This window comes from Pipistrellus hanaki, assembly GCF_964339955.1.
Source record: "Pipistrellus hanaki genome assembly, chromosome: 13".
Classification (NCBI taxonomy): Eukaryota; Metazoa; Chordata; class Mammalia; order Chiroptera; family Vespertilionidae; genus Pipistrellus; species Pipistrellus hanaki.
In genome coordinates, this window is record NC_140515.1 from 52,448,559 (window position 1) to 52,474,047 (window position 25,489).

The window sequence follows — 25,489 nt, forward strand, 5'->3', positions numbered from 1 at the left end:
TCACAGCTGCAGCGTTCTGCAGAAAGTTTCCCTTGATTGTACATCTGGCTGGGGCAGGTGTGAGGGTACAAAAGGCTAGCCCTCTTGCTTCAAGTTAGTAGGACTAACTCTGTGATACAAGCATGCCCCAGAGTTCCCATGGGATCAGACCAAATGCAGTCTCTAGCTGAGGCTAGTTTCTCATTTAATTCTTCCCCTACCCTATCCTACTTCCTTCACTCTCCTTCTTCTCAGGGCACCCCTCAATAAACCACTTACCTAACTTCTTCACTTGGGTTCTTCTTCTTCTTCTTCTTCTTTTCTTTTTCTTTTTCTTTTTTTTTTTTTTTTTTTTTTTTTTTTTACAAAAACCTGATGTAAGATAGTCCCTGAGGCAAGGTGAATCTTCCTGAAGTTCCTAAGAATAAGAGCCTTAATCTAAGGGATTGGCCCAAACCTCTGCCTAAGATTTTACAGCCTGCAACAGACTTTACAAAGCTTCCACCCCTCACAGACCTCATGCTCCTTTTGGAGCATCTCGAGGGCCTCCTGGAACTTCTTCTCCTTGGCTTCAATTTCATCCATGGTTGCTTTGTTCTGCTCCTCATATGCCATGGTGACGACAGCCAAAATCAAGTTGACCAGGTAGAAAGATACCAGGAAGATGACAAGCACAAAAAAGAGCATATAGAATTTTCCAGAAGCCCTCAGGGTCTGCAGATTCAAGAGAAAGAAGAGAGACATGTGCCCAGAGTAGATGGGCCCCTGACATTGCCAGGTTCCTCCAGGAAATATGTAGCCATGTTGAAGCTGACCCCTCCGCCTTCAACCAAGTCTGAGTGGGGACATGCAGATCAATACCTGCTGGTAGAGGCGTTCCCAGGAATCCTGTGTCATGAGGCGGAACAGTGAGAGGAAAGCCCAATCGAAGGAATCAAAGCTGGTGTAGTTAAAATCTGGATTGCCAGGTAATTTCAGGCAGAAATAACCTTCAGGGCAGTGGCTGCAGCAAGAGCAGAGAAGGTCATCAATTGGTAGTTGGGAGATTTCACATAAAAATCATAATGTCCTATTTCTCTTTTAACAGTTGGAAGAGTTGGGAGTAGTGGGCTCTCATGGCAACCAAAGGCTGCACTGAGCAGTGGCTGCCCCTTTAGATGGAGCATGAACTCTCATTGCCATGGGTCCCACTCAGCCCGCTCCTCTCTTTTGTTGTTATGTGTCTGGCCTCTGGAAGATTTGAAATGACAAAGTCTGATGCATGTGCTTCTTTCTCTGTTATGCGAGAATAATGAAACCTATGTGATAATTAAATGTGGAGCATTTGATACAAAACATATTTAATAATATATGAGTTCCCTCCTGGGGTAGATTGCTTATAAAAATGGCCACAACTGCCCTAACCAGTTTGGCTCCGTGGATAGAGCATTGACCTGCAGACTGAAGGGTCTCAGGTTTGATTCTGGTCAAGAGCATGTACCTTGGTTGTGTGCACATCCCCAGTAGTGGGTATGCAGGAGGCAGCTGCCTTGTCCACAATAAACAGGGTGCAGCTGATCGATATTTCTCTCTCATCAATGTTTCTAATTCTTTATCCCTTTCCCTTCCTTTCTGTAAAAAATCAATAAAATACATTTTTTTAAAATGGCCACAGTTATTTTCCTCCCTGTGTCCACACTCCTTTGCAATATGATGTTGCAGCTACTCCTACCAAAAGGTAGAGTCTGTTTCTCTAATTTTTGGATCTGGACTGACCTTTGACTTGCTTTGGTCAATAGAATGCAGTAGAAGTTACACTGTTCCAGTTCTGAGCCTCAAGAGACCATTTATACTTTCACTCTTTCTCTCAGAACCCTGACTCTGACATGAGAATAAGCCCAGGCTAACCTTGGGTGGATGAGAGACCACATGGAGCAGAGACCAGCCACTCCAGCTGAGGCCATCTTAGATCAGCTGGTCTCCAGCTAATCTGCCCCTGAATATGCATGAATGAACCCAGTCAATGCCAGAAGAACACCACACTGATCTCAGCACAACATGCTGATGTGTAGAATCCTGAGCTAAATAAATGGCTGGTATTTTAAGCTACAAAATCTTGGGATTGTTGTTACACAGCAGAAGCTAACTTGTACACTCTCTCCCATAGCCTTGGGAATGGCAGAAGCCATGACTTAATCATTTCCTCATTTCCTTTAGGACCTGTAACCCAGTCTCTGCCTAGAAAATGCTCATGATGCCCAACTGACATGGCTCAATGGTTGAGCGAAGACCTATGAACCAGGAGGTCATGGTTCGATTCCTGGCCAGTGCACATGCCTGGGTAGCAGGCTCAATCCTCCATGGGGAGGGGGTGTGCAGGAGGCAGCCAATCAGTAATTCTCTCTCATCACTGATGTTTCTATCTCTCTCTCCCTCCCCCTTCCTCTCTGAAATCAATAAAACATATATTTGGGAAAAAAAAAAAGAGAGAGAGAGAGAGAGAAAAAGAAAATGCTGATGACAAGGAGAAAGGATTGTTGGGCGTTGGAGCTATGTCACGGGTTGGACACTCACCCTGCATCAGTTCCGTTGCCGCACAATAAGAGATCAGAAGTGCCTGGCTTATTGATGAAGGCATCTGCAAAAGAAAGGGAGAAGTGGAAGCTTTGCAGATGGTTCTGAACCCTTCAACTCAAGCCTGGGGGGTGAGGGCAGCACCTGTCCGTCTTCCGCCCCAGCAAGGTAAGTTTCCTCGGCTATGTGCTCTCAGAGGACAGGCCGGACACTTGGAAGAAGAAAGGCCCCTCTGGGAGGAGAAAAGCTGAGCAGCGACTTCAGCTTCAAGCCTCTCCCAGCAGAGGCAGCATGGCTTGCCTCTGGATTTATACCTAGTTTTTGTTGTTTTTGTTTTGTTTTTGTAAAAGGGACATTTGGTAACAGAAATAGGGAACCCAAAAGTAAAATGTAGCTCTGGGAGAGCATTTGAGCAGAACAGAGAAATCAAAATACGTGTCTCTATAGGAATGCAGGGGTTTCACACCCCTTGCCAACCAGACCTTCGTCATTATGGCAGAAATTCCACGGGAGTCTCTCATACAAGGAGTAATTGGCCGTGTCGTTGAGAGCTGTGCAATTCTTGACACATTTGTTCTTGAGGTTGCCCTTGAAGAGCTGCAGGCCCACCAGGGCAAAGACCCCCAGACAGAAGACGGTGAGGATGGTCACATCCGCCAGCTTCTTCACTGAGTGGATCAGGGCCCCAACGATGACCTTCAGCCCTGTGGGAAGAGGACAGCAATACTCTCACATGGATAAGGCACCACACACAACACACAAGGTGCCTGGCACACCTACATGTTAGCCATCCGACTCTCTCACTGCGTACAGGCACGAGGCATTTTACAAACTCTATGGCAGTTCCAACCCTAGTTCTTCAAATGAACTTAATAAAGATTATTATCCCATTGTAAAGATGAAGCAACCAATACCAGGCAATGCATTTCTTATCATCTTAAGGCTAATACATTCCTGACAGTAGCAATTCAATTTTAAAAAGAATTGTTGAGCCCTAGCCGGTTTGGCTCAGTGGACAGAGCATTGGTCTGTGGACTGAAGGGTCCCGGGTTAGATTCCGGTCATGGGCTTGTGCCTTGGTTACAGGCTCCTCCCTAGCCCAGGCCCTGGTCGGGGCTCATGCAGGAGGCAACCAATCAATGTGTTTCTCTCACATCCACATTTCTCTCTGTTTTTCCCTCTCTCCCACTCTCCCTAAAAATCAATGGAAAAATATCCTCGGGTGAGGATTAAAAATAAATAAAATAAAGCATTTTTCTAAGATATTTATCTTTTTTAAAAAAAGAATTGTTGAGTGCTGCTATATCCCAGGCATCGTGCCTATCATGATAATCATGAGGCACCTAACTATTCCAGTCACTTGGCATCTGTATTTCTACACTGACCTTGATATCCTGGGAGAGGCTTGAGGCTGAGGACATATGAATGTTGTGTGTGTGTGTGTGTGTGTGTGTGTGTGTGTGAGAGAGAGAGAGAGAGAGAGAGAGAGAGAGAGAGAGAGAGAGAGAGAGAGAAAGAGAGAGAGAGAGACAGAGAGAGGGAGATATGCAAGGATGTATTTTATTGATTTCAGAAAGGAAGAGAGAGGGAGAGAGGGAGAGAATAATGATAAAAGAGAATCATTGATTAGATGCTTTCTGCATTTCTCCTCCTGGGGATGAGCCACCAACCTGAACATGTGCCCTGACCGGGAATTGAACGTGACCTTCTGGTTCATAGGTCAATGCTCAACCACTGAGCCACGTTGGCTGGGCCAAGCTCTGGAACTCCATAGGGCTCTGGTGAAAGTCAAAGGGGGACACTAGGCTGTGGACACCAGCACGTGCTCCGTGAGTAAATGTGCTGGTTAAAGCCGCTCACCTGGAATCACAGAGACTGTTTTTAAAGCTCTAAGAACTCTGAACGTCCGCAGGCCTGAGATCCCCTGGAGATCTGTCATTGTGCTAATGTACCTATGGGACCAGAAGTCAGTCAGCATCTCTGCAAGGAGGGAGCCCTGGGAACGCATGCAGCATAGATAAGGACACAGGTGACGGGAGCTTATGAAGGACCCAGAACAGAGAGTCTAATAGCACTTCCACCTCTAGACCAATGCTAACAGATTTAATTTTGTCATAACACCTTTCCGAATGGCCCCTTTGAGATGTGCTGGGGGCGAGAGGGTGCCTTGTGCTACACTATGGATGGGTATTCAAGCATGTGGGCTTGGCCAACCAGCCTTCGCAGACACTGGTTGTTCAGGGAAAGACATTCTTGTTAGGGAACTGGCCTGTCAATCTACTTTGACAGGCCGGTGACCAGCTCAGATTTGAGGTCCCTGAGGATATGGGACTGACCCTGGAAAGTGACCCCCGAAAGCCACAGTCTGTGGCAACAAACTCCCAGGCCATGCAGTTTCAAATGAGAAAGCTAGATAGAGATAAGGAAAGACCCCAGAGTGTGAACCTGGGCACACCCACAGCCCCCCCCACACACACACGCATGCGTGCACACACACGCACACATGCACACGTGCCAAATCAGGGCGGAGAAATACTCACGCCAGGGTGATGACGCTGAAATCCAGCCAGTTCCAAGGATCTCGCAGGTAGGTGAACTCATTGAGACAAAATCCTCCTGCCACTATCTTTATCAAGGCCTCAAAGGTATAAATGACGGTGAAGACATACCTGGAGGGAGGGTGGAAAGAGCTCAGAGGGAGAGCTGCTGTGGTGGTTCCGAAGGAAAACCTGCCAAGATCCCCCCCAAGGTGGGAAAGGGAAGAAGGAAAGATGCAGACAGAGGAACTCAGAGGAATGGGTCGAATGTGTGTGGTTAAGACGATTGGCAGTATTTGCTGCTCAGATGGTAGGCGGGGGGCAATGGACGCCCCAAGTTTCCAGGTTCCCGGAGGCTCCTCTTCTAACCTGTGGATGGCTGAAGAGGTGGAAGAGGGCCTAACCCTGCGATATCCCCCCCCCCCCCCAAAGCTTCTCTACTCTGTCTTTTCTTCTCACGCCATGCCCAGTCTCAGGATCCCAGTCTAAGCCATAAAAGGCAGGAAACAGCTGGGCGTCATGGAGGAAAAAGCATCTATGACCACAAACCTGCTCTTTCATTCTGTTGGCTGGATCTGAAAGGAGGGGGTGGGGGATGTTTCTCAAATGCTCAGAATCCCTCCATCACCTGCAGTTAGTGGTTCTCAAACTCGAGCAAGCACCTGGAGGGCTCATTCAAACATGGGTTTCTGGGCTCCCACCCAAACCACCCCCCAGCATCCTTAACTAAGTGAATCTGGAGTAAGGCCCCCAAATGTGTTTTTGTACAAATTCCCAGCTGATGCTAATGCTGCCAGCCCAGGGAACGACCCTTTAGAACCACTGACCAAAGGGACCCAGATGCACACCTAAATCATATAATCTTGGATACATTAAATGCTTTATGTTATAAAACACTGGTGTTAAAAAGGGGAAGACTTGTTTGAACATAGGTACTTAGCTCTACCTTTTCTAAAATTCTTCTTAAATGACAGTAAAATAATTTTTTAAAAGCAGGAACCCACTAGGACAAAGATAGTAGAGAATGCAACATCGTTGTGGAGGTGAGCGTGAAGGTGGATACGCGGTCACTGACAGAGCAGACCCAAGAAAGCTGGCACCTTAGTCGTATGTAGGGAGCTCCCAGAAGCAAAGCAATCCCCACTGCAGAACTGCTTGGGACTTAGAGACGCTAATCCCTGGGGTGTGGGGGGAGGGTGGCAAGCAGGGGCTGGAACAGTTTGAAAGTCTTTGCAAGAAGCAGCTGAGCTTGTACGATTCCACTCCACACCACCCATGCATTGGAGATGGATTGGATGTTCATCCTCTCACGAGGTGAACACAGGGAGAGAATTGCACACCAAGGCAGGGTGATAAAGGAAAAACGTGCACACTGAGAGGCAGACACCCCCCCCCACCCACCCACCCACCTGCTTCCTCCCCGCAGCCCGCTCCTAGAAGCCCGCTAGTCAGGTTAATAGCTCAGCATGCTGCACTTTCCATAGGGACAGCCAGCCAACAAGCATCAGGACTTTTAAGGATGCTTCTAATACCAAAGATTAAAGAAACCGAACAGGAAAGAGGAATAAAAGAAAAGGAAAGGAAAGAAAGAGAAGAAGAGGCAATGCAGGGAGCAGAAAAATAAAGAAAACACAAAACAAAACCCTGTCATTACTAATTTAGAGAGTTAAGAGATGAGAAGGAACTGGACACATAAAACAAGGCAGAAGGAAATAAACAAGAATATTCAAAGAAGAAACAGAACTTTTAAAATAAAAAAATGCCATGGGGAAAGTAAAATATTAAGGGGAGGGCTGAAGATAAAATTGAGGAAATCCCTCAGAAAAGTGGAACAAAATGAAATGGACAAGAGGTGATAAAACGCATCAAAAGTAGAGAATCAGAGCAGTAGTTACAATGTCTAAATAATAGGAGGTTTTGAAAGAAATAGACAAGAAAAATCACCAAAGAAATAATTTTAGAAAATTTCCCCAACTGAAGGATCACAAGTATTGAAAAAAAGATGAATGAAAGGCTCAAATCAAGGCATACCATCAAAGATGCAGAGAGAAGCCTCTCTTCCTGAAGGAGTGACAATCACAGGTCACACACCAAGGACCGAGAATCAAAATATCATCCTATTTTTCATTCCAATCTTGGAGGTTATAAGACAATGAAACAAAGCCTTCCGCATTTTGAGGAAAATAATTTCTAACGCAGAACTTCTTCTCCACCTCAACTGTTACGGGTAGGATGAAGACAAGGACAGATATGCAAATTCTCAGGAAATGTACTTCCCATCTACCCTTCTAAGAAGCTTACTAGAGGGTGTGCTCCACCCAAACAAGGGAGTAATCAATAAAGAGGGAGATATGGGATGTAGGGGAGAGATCAATGGAATCCAAAAGAGGATGGAGAAAGAAGAAAAAACAAATCTCTGGAAAAAGAGGTTTTGAGAGAACTTTGAGACTAGATCGAGGCAGGAGATGGAGCATTTCTAGAGTGGTTTCCCCAGAAGATTTGAAACTGGTGGAAAACCTGATGTGTTTGAATAAATGGAAACAATAATTAAACCCCTGGGAACAAATTAGTGATAAATAATTAAACCTCTGAAGAGTTTGGGAACAAATTAGTGATAAATTAGTGAACAAATGAAGAAATAAAATCCTTATTAACTCCAGAGAGAGCAAAAACATGCAAAAAGAAAATGTAATCAAAACATACTGCACGGCTCAGCTGTGAACGGAATTTGCTCAGCAGCACTGTTATAGACTAGTGATCGTATGTGCAGCCAGACAACAGACATATTGTTTGGTTATCTCACTAAACATTATGGCGCAACTAATGGGGAGATGAGTGTGAGAGGGAATGAGTCTGTATCTGTGGACCTAGTATATTTTTTAAAAAAATATATTTTATTGATTTTTTACAGAGAGGAAGAGAGAGGGATAGAGAGTTAGAAACATCAATGAGAGAGAGTCATCGATCAGCTGCCTTTTGCACACCCCCTACTGGGGATGTGCCTGCATCCAACGTACATGCCCTTGACTGGAATCGAACCTGGGACCTTTCAGTCCACAGGCTGACGCTCTATCCACTGAGCCAAACCGGTTAGGGCTCTTTCCCCCGCTCATAACAGAAAGCCAATAGATAGCATCTAAAGTGGGGAAAAAATAGTAGTATGAGTATATTATCAGAGATAGGGAGATAGAAGTAAAAATGTTGAGAGATTTGCCTTCGGAAATGTGGAGAGGTGAGAAGATGAGAAGAAAGAAATTGCTGTTTCTGTTAGACTCTTTATAGAAGCGTGACCTTTTAAGCCACAAACCTGTATATCTGCAGTAAAAGTAAAAATCAAATTAAAACGTGAACAGCAGTCCTGGTTTTTCATCTCTGTGAGGGGAGAGGCGGTGTTTGAAATCACTCACGAAGACATCTCTGGCTGGACAGCGGCATGAGCTGTCAGCTTCCATATTTTGTTGGGTTTCCCCTGAACCCCACTCTTTGTGGAAATCTTAACTCAGAATTATAGGTTGTGGGAAGCTTTGACGGATAGTTCTGGCTTTTCAGATCAAACACAGACCCAGAAAAGATGGAGAGAATTCCCACTAAAGACAACGTTCAGTGTTTCACCTCCAGACCAGCGCCCCAGCACAGCACCCCTGAGAGCTGAGGTATCAGAGGTCCCAACCTGGAGACAGCAGCTGACAGTCACACCCTCTCTCCCTGCCGGCACGTGGCTTGTGAGATATGTCTCCGTGTTCTGTTGCAGCATTTGGGCGTGATTTGTAATATGCAAAAGACATAGCCTACGTGCTTTTCTCTGCTGAATTAAGAAAACCATCAGGTTCTGGGGAAAGAGTCAAAATCTCAGCCATGGAGCCATTTGCTGACCCTCAACCACTGTTCATTTTAAGAAATTCTGAGGTCTGACCACTTAAAAACCCTGATGTTTTGGTCATGAAGTCAAAGATCCATACTATTCAAAATCCTAAATGCATTTCTGAGACATAGCACGGGTATTCACAGAAATGATAACTTAAAAAAAAGATTTCACTCCTGCCGAAACCGGTTTGGCCCAGTGGATAGAGCGCCAGTCTGTGGACTGAAAGATCCCAGGTTTGATTCTGGTCAAGGGCATGTACCTTGGTTGCAGGCACATCCCCAGTAGAGGGTATTGCAGGAGGCAGCTGATCGATGTTATTAATGCTCTCTCTCCCTTCCTTCTGGAAAATCAATAAAATATATTTTTAAAAAATTAAGTAAAAAAGATTTCATTCCTTATTTTAAAACACTGTAAACCCTTTTGTTTCTGGAAGCATGCAATGAACCCCCATGAATGAGGCGTGTTCCATGAATAGGGCATGGTCTGCATTTGGAAACAATTCCTTTCAATGGCATAGTGATGATGCCTTTGCATGCAGCCCTCGTGGCCGGAGCTTCTTTTATACCCAGTCAATGTATCTTTTTTTTTTTTTTTTCAATTGCAGTAAAATATGCATAATATAAAATTGACTGCTTTGACCATTTAAAAGTATACAATTCAGTGACATTAAGTACATTCACAATACGGTGCAACCATCACCACTATCCATCTCTAGCACTTTTTCATCTTCCTAAATTGAAACTCTCTACTCATGAAACATCAACTCCCCATTCTTCCCTCCCCTGCTGCGTGGCAACCTCTGTTCTACTTCCTGTCTCCATACATTTGCCCATTTGAGGGACTTCATATAAATGGAATCATACAATTTTTCTTTTGGGCGTCTGGCTTATTTTACTTAATATTTTTAAAGGTTCATCCATGTTGTAGCATGTATCAGAATGGCATTCATTTTTAAGGCTAAGCATCCATTGTGTATGGATATACCACCTTTTGTTAACTCATCCATCTGTTGATGGACATCTGCCTTGTTTTCACCTTTTGGCTTTGTGAATAATGCCATGGAAAACGTTCATGTCCAACATAACTTTCAAAGTCTACGTCATAGTTTACAAACTAATCGTTAATTAAACCTGAAGTCTCTTTTAAAGTCACTCATGAATATGGCAAATATATACTGACATTGATTTATTCATAGTTTTATTAAACTGTAAAGTGAATTGTCTGGTTGTGTACATACATAATAGTCATTGATTTTAAATGCCAGTCACATTGGGAGAAATCCAATAGTTCTGATAAAGAAACTCTACCAATTGTTTCCTGCTTTATTTCCAACCACAATACTTTTTATTGATTTTGAAGCTGGCTTCATATTTCACCAGCAAGAATATAATTGCATTTGTTTTTGCCACAGGGGTGAATGATAACTATAGTTTTCATGTCTTTTCAACCTTTAACATTAAATTTTGACATCTTTGTACGGGAAAGCCTTAGTTTTTGTTTGCACTAGAGAAAGTCAGCTGGTTTAAAAGTGAGGTTGATAAGCTTTACTGGGAAATATTGTGAAAGTTTTGGTAATTTTATATAATTATTTGATAGAAGTGCTAAGGGCTGATAAGCTGCGTTCTAGGACAAAAGGCTCACCAATTCAACACAATTTGATTATCGTTTTCCATTGCTATGCTTCCTATTTTCTGTTTGTGTTCTCTGCCTTTGTGAGATTATCTACATCAATTGTCCACCTGTCGTGTGACATACAGATCCAAGCTTCCCATTTGTGACAGAGCCCACTTACTACTTATATCTGTGACCTTATTTTATTTCTAGGATTTATTTTTCTACTTTCGTTATAATTCTGCAAACTACTGTGGAAATGCTATTCGTGTTGTGGATTGTGGATGTAACACCATGCGACAGCAACAGTGACAAATGTGGGTTTAACAAATGTAAACAATAATGGTCAGATGACAATAAAATACATTCTTTAAAGTAAATACATTCTTTAAGATAAATGACACCAGTATGAACTAAGTCAATCCTTGAATATACTGCTTCTAAGAACATAAAAAGTGAGAAATTCTATAGAAATTATGATTAATCTTACATTTCAGATTTTAAAAATTATCTGTGCATGGATTACTGCATAACTTTTTCTTCCGAAATGTGAAATGATTTAGAAGCTACTGAGAGACTTCTGGTGGTCAAGAGAGATCCATAGATCATTTATTGAGAAACTTGTAGGGGATGGAGAGAGCTGAACTGCTCTGCGAAGCAGAATGAGAAGAATTTGAGTTCCCAGGGACGATACAGAAGGAAGACAGTGAGGCAGGGAGATGGGAAAGCACCCAAAGGGACAGTTTATGAGAGAAGGTTATGGCAGCCTCAGTTACCAAGATAAATCAGTTGAGATACTGGCAAGCTGAATCCACAAATGATCAAGATAGAAACATTAAAAATTGATGAACAAATTTATTAAGGTAACTTACTCTATTAGCAGATGAAAGGCTATATGGTAAGCTTAATGAAAAAGAAATGTCGATAAAACCAATACCCCTTCATTATGAAACTCTTAACACACCAGAAGTGGAAAGAAATTTCCATAACTTGATAAGGGATTATAATCATGAGAATCCCATGTCATCATGGCAATAGTGAAATGCTAGACGTATACTGTATAAAAACAAGAGAAAAAGAACACTGCTCACCAGGATAGCTTCAGCAGTGTGCTGAAGGTCCTGGCCAGTTCAATAAGACAGGGAAAGTGACCAAGTGGCATAAGAATCCTAAAGGAGGAAACAAGCTCACTGCCCTTTACAGATGATATCACTGTTTACACAGAAAACCCAAGAGACTCTACAGAGAAATGCTGCAACTTGTTAAAGAGTTCAGAAAGGTTGGATGCAAAACCAATATAGAGAAGTTAAAAACATTAATAGAGTTTAGCAATAAAAATAAATACCAAAATGATCATGTAAGTTAAGACGTGAAAAAGCTTTACACAAGACATGATAAAATGCTATGGAAGAATATAAAAGAAAGCTTGGATACATTGGGACAGACACCGTGTTGATATGGGAGAAGGCTTGATACTATACATGTGGCGATTTTCCCTGTGGTAATAAAGAAATTCAATGCATTTACAACCAAAGTTTCCATAAAATTGTGAGAAAAGAGATTGAAAATCTGACCCTTACATTGATATGGACAAATAAAGGAAGAGGAGGAACCAAGTAATTTTCAAGAAGACAACAGGAAGGGTTGCCATCATCAACCAGGTCAGATCATATCATAAGGTGTTTAGATCTGCACAGTGTTGTCTTGTGAAGCGACAAATAAACTCCTGGGAGAAACAGATTGAGTGCGCTTGGAAACCCAGTGCACAACTGAGGGAGTGCAAAGAATGACTTGGGAAATGATGACCCATTAAAAGTGGAGTCGTAAGGATAATACTGCTGGAAAAATAGTAGAAGCCTATTTCATGCACAACATAAACACACACACACACACACACACACACACACACACACACACACGTCGAGGAGGATGCACTATCTACCTAAGCAGAGAAGAAAGTACAGGGCGGGGCAAAAGGAGGTTTAGGGTTGTGAGTACCATAACACAGTTTATCCTTGTATTATTACTTATTAATGATCGTGTTATTTTCCATAGGAACAACTGTAGACCTACTTTTGCCCCACCTTGTATTATGGCTTTTAGAAGAAAATACAGGAGAATATCTTCATAGAATATCACATAGCAGTAAAAAAACAAAAAACAACACAAAAAACCCACAAATGAAATAAGTCTACATGTAGCCATTTAGACAAACAAACACCATATTGATTTTTAAAAAGCATCCGCTAAAGCATGCATACAGTGCGGCATCCCTCACGGAAATCTGCAAACACAAAGCACTGCTTTACGCCTGGCAGGGCCAGGTCCCCATCCCCCGCCTGTTTCTGCTTCAGCTCCACTTCACCTGCTCTTTTCCGGGTGAGAAAACGTTCTTTCCAATGTGCTTTTCCCTGCAACCAAGTTGCTGTATTTTGTCTGCCTAGGGACCGTACCTGCTCACGAATTTCGTGCGCCAGGCCTCTAGTATAGTATAGATATATAAAATCTTCCCACAAGCAGACAGATGGGCAGGCAGGTAGTGGTGGTGGTTGGGGAGGGGGCGGAGGGAGAGGCAGGGAGCTGACTTTATCAGCAGGCAACAGAGCAAAACTAACATTTCAGGGAAGCACAGCGCCAGGGAGGATAGATAAGGAATGGGAACCACTTGTGTCCAAAAGACTGTATCCGGCACACGGCGATAGGATCAGCTTCTGATTGCTCAGTGGCTACAGTTTAATTTCTAAGAAATACACAACATGCTCTTGTGGCCCCGTCTAACCCAAGGACTTTTACTCTTTTCCTTAGGGCTCCCCGGAAACACAGTGAACCACCAAGAGCTGTCGTCATTTTGCATCAATAAAAAAAAATCTGGAGGCCGATCATTTTTGTGAAGCTGAGGATACTGAGCATCATTCAAAACCTGCCACATCCACTTCTAGAACTAGGACCAGCTAGGTAGATTTTTATCATTTATATTTTTTCAAAGTGTGTTGATAAAGGAAACTGTGTCAACAATTTAGTTAGTACAAAAATCTGATAAAAAAGTAGATTTAAGCTAGGCCAGCATGGCTCAGTGGTTGAGCACAGATCTACTATGAACCAGGAAGTTTGATTCCTGGTCAGGGCACATGCCTGGGTTGTGGGCTTGATCCCCAGTATGGGGCCGTGCAGGAGGCAGTCGACCAATGATTCTCTCTCATCATTGATGATTCTGTCTCACCCTCCCCTCCCTTACTCTCTGAAATCAATACCAAAAAAAATATTTTAAAAAAAGAATGGGTTTAATTATTAGTGGGAAGGGAAATTGGTGCAGCTTTGGAAAACAATTTGGCAGTAATTCAAAAATTAAAATTGTGCGTCCCTATGACCCAGCATTTTCACTTCTAGGAATTCATTGTTCACATTTACCCACATTATGCGTACAAAGATATGTGTGTAAGGATATTCCCCGAAGAACTGTGATGGCAGAATATGAGAATTATGTTGATTAGAATAAATATAAATGCCTGTCAATAGGCCAATAGGTAAATAAATGTTGCTTCATCCATGTAAGTAAAACCTATTCAGTCAATTTCTACAAAATGTCTGCTGCTGGGATTTTTATTGGGATTTCATGGAACCTGTAAATTAATTTGGGTGTCACTAGCATGACAGAGATATCCTTAAGTTTATTTAGGTACTTAGAAATTTCTCTCGATATTGTTTTGCCATTTTTCAGTATAAAGGTTTGGGCCTATTTTTTTTTTTTTTACCATAGCTTTTGAATTAAATTTTCTATTTTCTAACAAATCAATTTTTCTCGTAAGTTATTAACTTCTGTTTTCCTTTCATCAGTTTCTTGTTCTTTTGTCTAGCTTTATGTTAAGCATCTACATAATTCTTTTTGTTTTTGACTGATAGATATTCTATGCTTCATTGCCATAGGTATTTCCTGAGCACATTTTTCCTTGCCCCCTGTAGGTTCTGATTAAAGTGTGAATGGTTCTCTTCCCCCCTAGAAATTCTATAATGTTGGTTTGTAGTCTTTCTTTTATCTAAGAGTCCTTTAAGAGATTTTAAAAAACGCCCACAAACACAACAAAACAAAACAAACAAATGAAAAACCTCTCCTTTTTGTTTTTCTGATTTTGTTATTTTCTAACTTTATTGCAGTGCTGTCAAAGAATGTTTTCTTTATTATTTCTTCTCTTTGGAACTTGTTGAGGTTTTGTTGTGGTTTAATATTTGGTAAATTTTTATGGTCATTTGAAAAGGCAGTATAGCCCGAACCAGTTTGGCTCAATGGATAGATTGTCGGCCTGCAGACTCAAGGGTCCCAGGTTCGATTCCGGTCAAGAGCATGTACCTTGGTTGCTGGCACATACCCAGTAGGGAGTGTGCAGGAGGCAGCTGGTTGATATTTCTCTCTCATCAATGTTTCTAGCTCTCTATTCGTCTCCCTTCCTTTCTGTAAAAAAATCAATAATATATATATATACCCTGTTTCCCCGAAAATAAGACAGTGTCTTATATTAATTTTTTCTACCAAAGTTGCGCTAGGTCTTATTTTCAGGGGATGTCTTATCTTTCCATGCGCTAGGTCTTATTTTTGGAGGAGGATGTCTTATTTTCGGGGAAACACAGTATATATTTTTAAAAGGCAGTATATTCTCTATTTTTCAGGGAATATAGTTTAATATGTGTTCATCAGATCTAGCTTTTATTTCATTACTCATGCCATTTATATGTTTTATACCTTTGACCTATCATAGGCTGAAGAAAATTAATTAAACTTTCCTATCCTTACAATGTTTTTGTCTATTTATCCTTATATGCTCATAAATTTTGATTGATGGACACTGTTGCCACATTATTTGTTGCAAAGCTGTAGTGGATTATTTAGCATTACACTGTGTCATTTGTCCGGTTTAATGATTTTCTGCCTAAATTCCACCTCGTCTTACATTAAGATCATGCCTCCTGCTCTCTTTTGTTTGCCTTTGCTTATATCTTAGCTCTTTGTTTAATTTTGACCTTTCTGTATTGCCTAGAGCAGTATATTATATATTTTATTAAACATGAAGTTGGATATAGCATTGTTCTGTAAAAATACAGATGAATTTTTAAAAAAACAGGCTCATCAAATCCATTATATTTAGATTTGATTTTAATTTACTGTTTATATTACTTTATGTTATGTATTTAATACTTTTTTTCAAATATTTCATTATCAGGTATATTTTACTTGCTTTATTTTTGATGCATGATTCTGAATTTAGTAGTTTTTATTTTAGTTCCAGTGGTTGCCTTTATAAATATAAATTTATTATTACAATTAAAACTATGTAATGCACTGTCTTTGGTATGCTAGCTCTTGAAACAATATCTTATTTCCATTTGGTAATTCTCTTCTGCTCCCCTCTGCTTTATCCATCATCTGATTGTATTTAATAATATATTTTTCATGCCTATGTATTGTTAAGTATAATTATTTTCCAATCCTTGATTTACCAACTTTAAAGAATACTCTTCAACTTCTTTCTATTTAACAAGCTCTGAGCTGCAAAGTCCTTCCCGAGTCCTCCTCGAACTTGCAGTCTTCCGAGATTGTTTTGACATCTCGTGTCCTCTGTGCTTTCCTTTGTTCGTGTATATTTATACCGTTCTTGTTCCCATGCTGTCATTTTAGCACATTTAGAGAGAGTTGGGGTAAAACATATGCATGCTGTCTTCTGTGTTTAACAAGAATCCCCAAATAACTTTTAGTTTTGAGAGAAAATGCTTTGCATTAAAAGTTCCGAAGAAAAACAGAAATGTTACATGTCTATGAGCTCAGCCATTTTAGAACTATCTCCATCCCTCTCTATCTCTATTGCTATCGCTGCCTCTATCTTTATATCTACGCCTACATTATATACCTCTATCTCTATATTTTTATCTATCTATTTATCATCTACCTATCTCTATCTTCATCTATGAGGGGGAGAGGGAGAGAGAGAAGGACAATAAACTAAAATATAGTGATTTCGCTACCTCTCTACCTAGTTACTATCTTCTGATTTCTAGTTTTCAGTATTCTGCATTTTATGCATTGGTAATTTATTTTTTTTCCCCCCAATTACTTTGTTTTTAAGCTTTTTATTTCGATATGTAACGTGCACAATAAAAAACGCACATGAAACATGAATTAGTTGTAAAATGAATGCTTGTGTATTAGCTCAGTGACAAGATACCACAGGGTGAGTGGTAAACAACAAACAGTTCTGGAGGCGGGAAGCTAAAGATCAGGGTGCCAGCAGGGTCAGGCTTTGGGGAAGGCCCTTTCCTGGCTGGCTAAGGTCCTCTTTCTTGCTGGGTCCTCACGTGGCAGATAGAAAGCTCTGGTGTCCATTCCTCTTTTTATAAGAGCACCAGTTCTATGGGGTCACGGCTGTGCCCTATGACCTCATTTAACTTGAATCACCACCTTAAGGCCCGTTCTCCAATACGGGGTGTGGGGGGTTAGGGCTTTAACATATACATTTTGGGGGGACACCATTCAGCCCATAGTAGCACATGACAAACCACTCACGTCACAAAACGGAACGTTATGAGCCTCCCACTAGCCCCTTGCCGATGACATTCTCCCACCTCTGCCCACTAGGTTACCACCTCCTAACTTTTGTGGGGTTTTGTGCCTTTTTATTTATATTTTTACCTCCTAAGTATTCATCTCTAAACAGTAGTTTTGCTTTTCTGTCTTTAAATTTCGTTTAAATGGAATCATACTTATGTCTTCTTTTGTGTCTGGCTTTTTTTTGTTCAATATTATATTCCTGAGACTCATCCTTGTGTGGAGCTAGAGTTTACTCATCTTCATTACTGTACATTATCCCATTTTCAGAACATAAGGAAGATGTTTAATGTATTCAACTTTATGAACATTTGGTTATTTCCAATTTTTTATTTTTATAGGCAATGTTCATAAACCTTCTATGGCTGTATCCCAGTGCCCGTGAGTACTTATTTCTGCTGAGTGAATGTTCCAATAGTATAATTAGAAGACCACAGTGTATGTGTGTTTTCACTTTTACTTGATAATATCCACTGCTTTCCAAAAGGGTTGTACAAATGTACATTCCCACCAGCAGTATATGAGTTTCTATAGCTTCATATTTCTCAATACTTGGCACTGTCAACAATTAAAAAATTTCCCATCCAACAAACTTATAGTAATCTCTCAGTGTGATTTTAGTTCACATGTCCTTAATTAAGAGAAGGTTAAGAATATTTTATATATTTATTGATAATTTGGATTTCTACTTTTGTGAAATATTTATTTAAATTTTGGCTCATTTTAAAATTGGTTGCTCTGACCTATTTCTGGTGAATTCATATGGCTCATTATTCTAGATATAAACACTTTTTAGGTATATGTGTTGCAAATATTTTATGCTCAGTAGGCTTGCTTTTTTGATCTCAAAAAGTAGTATTCTCATGAACAGAAATTCTAAATTTTAATGTATTAAAATGTATCCATTTTTTCCTCTATGGTTCGTGCTTCTTAAATCCTAGGTAATAAATCTTTCCCTAAACCGAGGTCATGAATATAGTCTCCTTTGCTTTTTTATTTTTCCCCCTTTACAAAGTTGAATAGAACTGATAAAACAGACATCTTAGCTACTTATATTTTTCTTCTGATCTCAAAGAGAAAGCTTGCCACTTTTCACAATTAAGTAAGATGTTTGTTGCTTTCTTTAAAGTGATTACCTTTTATCAGAGTACGATTCCTTTAGAGTCCTACTTTTCCAAGAGTTTTAAATCATAAGCAGATATCAAACTTTATCAAATAATTTTTCAGCATCAATGAAGATGATCACATGATTTTCCACTTTAACTTATTAATAAAAAGAGAACATGCTTTCTATTGTGTGTGTGTTAATGTTATCGTCAGCAAGAGAAATTTGCAAGTTGGAAAAAGAAAGCTTTGCCGAAAGCTTGGCGTAGGGTGCTTTTGGAAAGTTCCCACATTCTGAAACTACAGTTCCCATTGGCTAACTCAGCATAATCTCAGAAATACTAAGGTCCCTTCGAAGTATATGAGCTATGATAACTTACCCAGCTTCATTCATGGATTATTTTCTGAACATATTCCAAATATATATTTGTTCTTCATTCTGTCTCAATTTTGTTCCTGACTCTCTTTCCAAGAGTAGGCCTTCCCTAAAGTTCATTCTTGTGTGCACCTAGCAGGTGGATGGGTGTATATCTGGCAGGAAATCCATCTGTCCAGATCACAGAAATTGGACCTTCTGAGACTGAGATACCAACATGGATATTTTTTTAAATCTCCCCAGGAGATTCCAATGCACTGCTGAGGTTGAGAACCACTAATGCACTAGTACAGTTCTTTAAAGCTGAAAATCATATGAAACAAAGTCTACAGAGAAGATATATGACCATTACAAAGTCAGATAAACAATAGGATCCCACATTACCCAAACGAGACCCCACTGAATAAATAACAGGGGGGGAATGCTGACACGTGGAGGAAGAGAAGAAGAGGACCAAAAGGAAAGGCCGCGAAGGACAGCAAATCTACTCACTCCATCTTCTCTGGAAGGTCGGTGCGGGTCATGCACACACAGTTGACCACGATCGTGACTGTGATAAATCTGCTGAACCACCTGCGAGGCTGGGTTAAGGAAAAGCTGAGAGTCACACAGCAAATGGCATGTGATTCCCTTGATGCTGAATGATGATGAAATTCATACCTCTTCGCTAAGATTAGCTTCAAGGTCTTGTCTCTTAATAACCAGGAGCATTTCCTGAGTGCCTACTATGGGTTGAGTACTTTGTCCACATTTTTTCTAACACAATTACCTTAGAGGTGGATATTATTGTCTACATTTTGGAGCTAAGAAAACAGGCTGATAAAGCTTAGGTCATTTTCCCCTGTTCACACAGCTAGTCAACCATGATGCCAAGGTGTGAACTCAGGGGGTTTGCTAAGACTTCACTCCACTTTACAATATGAAGTTTCATCCATCAATGTGTCTCTTCCCCTAAAAGACAGAGAATGCTCCTGGGAACTTAGAAATAACGGGAGGGCTACCAGCTTCCATGGAAATTAGCTTAATCAGATTGTTTTCCTAAGTTAGTGAAGAAGTAGACTTCTGGCCAGGAATGGTGGAGGCAGGCACAGGAAGTGAAATGCTGGTTCGAGGTGGAGATGCCAAGTAGGATTAGGCTGTGGTGAGAACTCTGAACAGCCAGAGAGGAGTCTCTTAGAGGAGAGACCAGGCAAGGGGGTTATCAGAAGTGGAAGGGGACACTGAACAGGAAGGCAAGTGGGAGGGGTAAATAGATGGGGGAAATCTAACAATCAATGTCTCCTTTTGGACATTTTTCTCAGAACTAGCTGGGTTCTTGACAATTCCTTCCCGAAAAAAATAAAGCCTGAAGATGAACTTGACATACACAGAGAGAGAACCGCTTATCTTACATAATTTCAGCTTGAGCAGAAGTATTTAAATCTATTTTTAGTTGTGTGTGAGAGTGTTTTTTTGTGTTTTTTTTTTTTGTTGTTGTAAATGTCTTAAATGTGCCCTGTATCATATTTACTTAGGAACACTTCTATTTTAAAAAGGGAAACTCTACTAATTAAGCCACAGTTTCCTGTTGACTTGCAATTAAAGTAAGAAATGTATTCACATGGAGGGGGCATGTTAACCCAAGGATAAATGTAAAATTATATCTTCAATTCCACAAACTTTTAAAAGTAATATGATATAGTATGTATAATATTACTTATAAAAACATTCATAGTTAATTTGATTAGAATTATAATTTTGATGAAATAGTAATAATAGGACAGTGAGAATCCAATACCTTAAAAAGAGTATCTTTTGGCCAAAACCAGTATGGCTCAGTGGATAGAGTGTCGGCCTATGGACTGAAAGGTCCCAGGTTCGATTCCAGTCAAGGGCATGTACCTTGGTTGCGGGCACATCCCCAGTAGGGGGTGTGCAGGAGGCAGCTGATCGATGATTCTCTCTCATCAATGTTTCTAACTCTCTATCCCTCTCTCCTCCTCCCAGTTAAAAATCAATAAAATATATATGTTTTTAAAAAGAGTATCTTTTGAGGCTAGAGATACCCAAGTTCCTGAGATTTACATATATAAATGCAGATTTTGATAAGTCTGTGATGAGTAGACCTTCTACATAGTTATTTATTCATAAAATATCAAGATAAAAAGAATATGCATAATCCATGGACACAGCCAATAGTGTGGGGAAGGTCTGGGGTAGGGTGGTGGCTGGGTGGAGGGGGCCAAAGGGGTGGAAATGGGGGACATCTGTAATATCGTCAACAATAATAAAAAAGAATATTCAATGTTCACTTGGTTCTTTAAAGTGATTTTGTTTCTAATTAGCTGTTTCTTTCTTACTTAGATGTAATTCAACCAGGATGCATGGAGGGAATTTTGTGCATTTGCTGTTTTTCTTTCTTTGTAATTTTATGTAATTGTGCATAAAATTACAAATAAGGAAAACCCTAGTAGAGATGACATACTGAGAGAATAAATTACCCTAATTCATTTTCATTAGCTGCCTACTTCCTTATTGTTGATACTGCCCCTAGCAGGATGTAGGATGAACATTTTTAATAAGCGGAGTGACCTTGGACATAATGCCTCTGAGTGTCAATTTTATTATCTGTAAAATGGGGAGGTTAATCCTTTCTTCAAGGGTTTCCATACCTATAAGAGTGTCGACACTTAGGGGGTATATAGCAAACGGGAGCCTACTATTATCATGAAAATTCTCTGTAGAATCAAGAAATCCAAGATTCAATTAAGGAAATATGCTTCCCACTGGTTAACCATAAAGCATGGGGAGGGAAATTGTTATGCCACTTCCTGTGGCACAGTTTCACGTTGAGATCACTGTGCCGGGGGTACCAGCTCACTGGGAGCTGCCCCAGGGTGCAGGGAGAGAGCTCCTTTTCCTGGAGCCTCTTAGGAAGAGCCTGGATACCACCCACTAGGCAGCTGAAGCAAGGCTGTTCTTGCAAATCAACCTCCTGGAAGCCAGAGCTGAAATCAACTCTGGAACGTCCACCTTGGACAGTCACCAGGGAAGATCCTTGGAAACCAAGCCAAAGTCTCTTATTTGTACTAGTTTGACTGATCTTGGAAAAAATATACAAACAGAAAATCCCATCCCAGAAACCTGAAGCCAGCTTCCTAAATATAATACAGACATTTGATCAATGTATCGCTAATCATTACATTCTCTAATGGCATGAACCTTGGGCTATTGACAGTTTTAATCACCTGGTAGTTTGGGGGTAATTTATGACTTAGGCAGTGCCACATGACCAGCGCGGGCCTATTGAGACAATCTGTCCTCAGCCCATTGCTGTCTGTTCTCTTGGCCCTCAGGGAAGTGCTGCTCCTTTGCCCAATAAGCAGCCACTCCCCAGCATGGCTAGGGCACAGATATACCATGCCTATCTCATTGGCCCAAAGAAGACTTAGAGCCCTTTTACTGTCTTTGTTGTGGGAAGAGCCGACCACACATGGTGAGAATGTGCCTGGTATGTCAGCAAAGCTCCCCTCAGAGAGAGAACATTTTTCAACATGTGCATCCAGAGGTGTGTCCATACTAGTCCAGATGACAATCCCATCTCTGGGTGACATGAAGATCTCCTCTGCCTTGGGACTGCTTTCAGGTGTTGGGTACATTAAAGCCACAAACAGTTTTTTTTTTTTTTTCAATGTAACGATTGAAAAAAGGACAGAGTTGGAGGAAACTTCTGAAACAGGTACTAGACACAGTGGCAAGGCCCAATAGTGCACCAGTGGGGTGCCTTGGCCTGGCCTGCGTCCTCTTGCAATCTGGGACCCTTCAGGAGATGTGGAAGAATCAACTGTGCAAAGGATATGAGTGGACAGACACTTTGATGGCTGTTCTTCTGACCGGGTTGAAAGGACTGAATAGCCACAGGGCCCGAGTGGCACTAAACCGGGAAATGGCCCTCCCTTTGTTCAACACCATGAACGTCTGCAACAAAACAAAACAGCAGGGGCATCGCCAGTGAGAAACACACTTCCTCACACAGCCATGTTTTTGAGCTTGAATGGCATCATCTCAGGCTCATGAGCAAGAGGGTCTGGGAACCATGGATCAGTGAGAGCCAAATGGAGAAACAGAGAGTTAGCGAGGATCATGGGCTAATAGCCATACCCCCACCCTCCCAGCAAGACCCCAGAACTCGTGGCTGACTGTGCATCAGAATGAACCCACTGCAAGTGCCCAGTAGACAGGCGGCTGACCAGGGAGCAGCTAAGATGCATCATGCCCAGGGCTGGGGGATGGGGTTCTGGTGGCATTTAATTTCTCTTCTAATTACTGGATCACCTCTAGTCCCTTCTGTCCTTCTCCTAGGTCTTTCCTTTAAACCCTCCTCTGAATATCTAGGAGGATGAGGGCTCTTGGCAGATGAGAGGAGGGAGGAAGACAGTCCAGTGCCTTTATTCTCTCTACAAACCATACAGATTCAAAGAGAACGTCTAAGAGGTGAGTTACATTTCCTTTTCATTGACTGAGTCTAGCTGACAACCACGTCCCCCAAGATGCAGAAGGACTCCCAGGCTGGGTGGGGACAGATCCTTCCTCTCCCAGAGCTGAGAACAGCCACTCCAGCCAGTAGCCCTTACCCTGTGTGCAGAGTAGAAGGGGTCCAGATCCTCCAGGGGCTCCCCGATCAGCTCTGCCGGGAGTTCACCATAGAACTTGGGCAGCTGGTTGCAAGCTTTTAAGTCGAGCTGGGGCCGAGGCTTCTCCTCTTGGTCTTGCTTCTGCTTCTGCTTACTCTGCTTACCTTTGGCTTTTTTTTCTGCCTGCTTGGCCGCAATTCTCTTTTCAATCTCCACCAGGGACTCTGGAGTGAATCGGCGGAAGTTGGTAGTTTCCAGGGACCCAAGGGGGAATTCCATCTTCTCATTCTCCTTTAGGAAGAATTTAGACTCTTATGAGAGTGGACATCAACATAGAGAGATAACCATCTTCCCACTGGCCCTCTTCCTCCCATCCCTCCCTCCTTTCTTGCTAAATAGCTTCCCACCCACGTCTCCTATTCCTTATCCCTCACTAAGCTCCCCCCACCACTCCAGGACTCTCTGCACTGCTCTCAGGGAGGCTGTTTGTTCTATCCTACTCCAGGTACTGCAGGAGTGAGTCTGTGTTCTCCATGAGCTTCTAAGTCATTGCTCCTTCATCATTTTGTGACAGACCGCCAACAACAACCACCACCACCTATCACTACCACCAACCACAACTATCACCAACCACCAGCAACCACCACCATTACCACCACCCACTACCACCAACCACAATCATCACCAACCACCACCAATAATAACCACCACCACCACCAACAGGAACAACCACAACCACCACCAGCAGCCAACAACAACCACTACCATCACCACCAGATCTATCCATACTACCCTCTCTCTTCATTTCTATGACTACTGAGCAATAGGCACTCTCCCACATTCACCAAAGACTTTGGTTCATGATCTACTCTCCCCTTTAGTCTCATCCCACTTTCTGACCACAACCTTATTTTTTCAATTGTTGACACTTTTGCAGATGATCCCCATTTCCCCCCTCTTTGTCCACCTCCACCCTAGCCCCAGCCCTGGCCTTCACCTGGCTGTTGTCCATGTCCATGGACTATGCATATACATTCTTTGGCAAATCTTTTAAACCGATAAACAAAATAGAACCAGAGGCATGGACACGTGGAACAGACTGACAGATTTCAGGGGAGAGGTGTGTGGGGAAGCCTGGACAAAAGCGGGTGAAGAGACTGATTACAACCTTCTATTGACTGACATTTTCAATGATTTCCCCCCTTTATAAATTCCATTGGGAACTCTGGGCTACTTTTTCTTTGTCCATGGCTGAAGACTTCTTTCCATATTCAGATCAGACCTTATGGCCCACCATTTGTCCCTTTTCCTTATCCTACATACCAAGCCTGTATCAATCTACAGGAGTCTATTGGGTCTAGTAATAATTAATGTCGTTTTTAAACATTCGTTTAAAATCTTGCTTGGCGTTGACTTTTATTGACATAACCTTCAAACACGTGGTATCTACAGAACGTGTGAAGTGCAATTAACAAGTTTTGCTTGAAAAAGTTTGTGTTTGGTTTGGTTTTTGTTGCAGAACTAGGGCTAAGAAGATGGCGGATGAAGAGCATATTCGGCACTGCATGCTTTACGAGTTCCAATTAGGAAGAAAAGCAAGTGAGGCTGCAAAAAACATCTGTAGTGCTCTTGGTCAAGATGCAGTTAGCGCCAGAAAATGCCAGCGTTGGTTTGAGAAATTTCGCGAGGGAAATTTTCGTTAGATGACAAGAGTGGTCGAGGCCGTGTGTCCAATTTTGATCAAGAAGCTCTTCAAGCTCTTTTGGTGCAAAATCCTCAAATTACCCAACAAGAGCTTGCGACAACTTTAAATTGTTCACAAAAAACAATTTCCAATCAATTGTGTGCACTTGGCAAAGTCCAAAAGTTTGGAAAATGGGTTCCTCATGAGTTGACCGACAACAACCGTAATCAAAGAGTCACAATTTGCAGTTCGCTCCTCTCTCGTCAAAACCGTTTGCCGTTTTTAGAGCAAATTGTTACCGGAGATGAAAAATGGGTGCTGTATGTTAATTTGAAAAGGCGGCCTCAATGATTGGACAAAAATGAGGCTCCGCAGCCCACGCCAAAACCTGACTTGCATGTGAAAAAAGTGATGTTGTGTGTTTGGTGGAATTTTAAAGGAATCCTTCATTATGAACTTGTACCATCTAACCAAACCATTACAAGTGCAGTGTATAGTGCCCAATTGGAAAGGTTAGCCCAAGCTTTAAGAGAAAAAGAACCCGCGCTGATTAATTGGAAGGGCGTAATTCTTCA

At 41.6% G+C, this 25,489-nt stretch overlaps 1 protein-coding gene across 1 annotated transcript in view; it reads right to left on the reverse strand.

The window, feature by feature from the left end:
- Window positions 1–23,509, reverse strand: part of SCN10A (sodium voltage-gated channel alpha subunit 10) — a gene marked incomplete at its 5' end in the record, with an annotated part of 75,501 nt that extends 51,992 nt beyond the window's left edge. The window contains 10 exon segments of the mRNA XM_084902781.1: window positions 496–693; window positions 841–982; window positions 2,533–2,596; window positions 3,041–3,050; window positions 3,052–3,236; window positions 4,393–4,484; window positions 5,073–5,201; window positions 19,110–19,190; window positions 22,456–22,574; window positions 23,231–23,509. Coding sequence (XP_084758907.1) covers window positions 496–693; window positions 841–982; window positions 2,533–2,596; window positions 3,041–3,050; window positions 3,052–3,236; window positions 4,393–4,484; window positions 5,073–5,201; window positions 19,110–19,190; window positions 22,456–22,574; window positions 23,231–23,509 — 1,299 coding nt within the window.
- Between the last annotated feature and the right edge of the window lie 1,980 nt (window positions 23,510–25,489).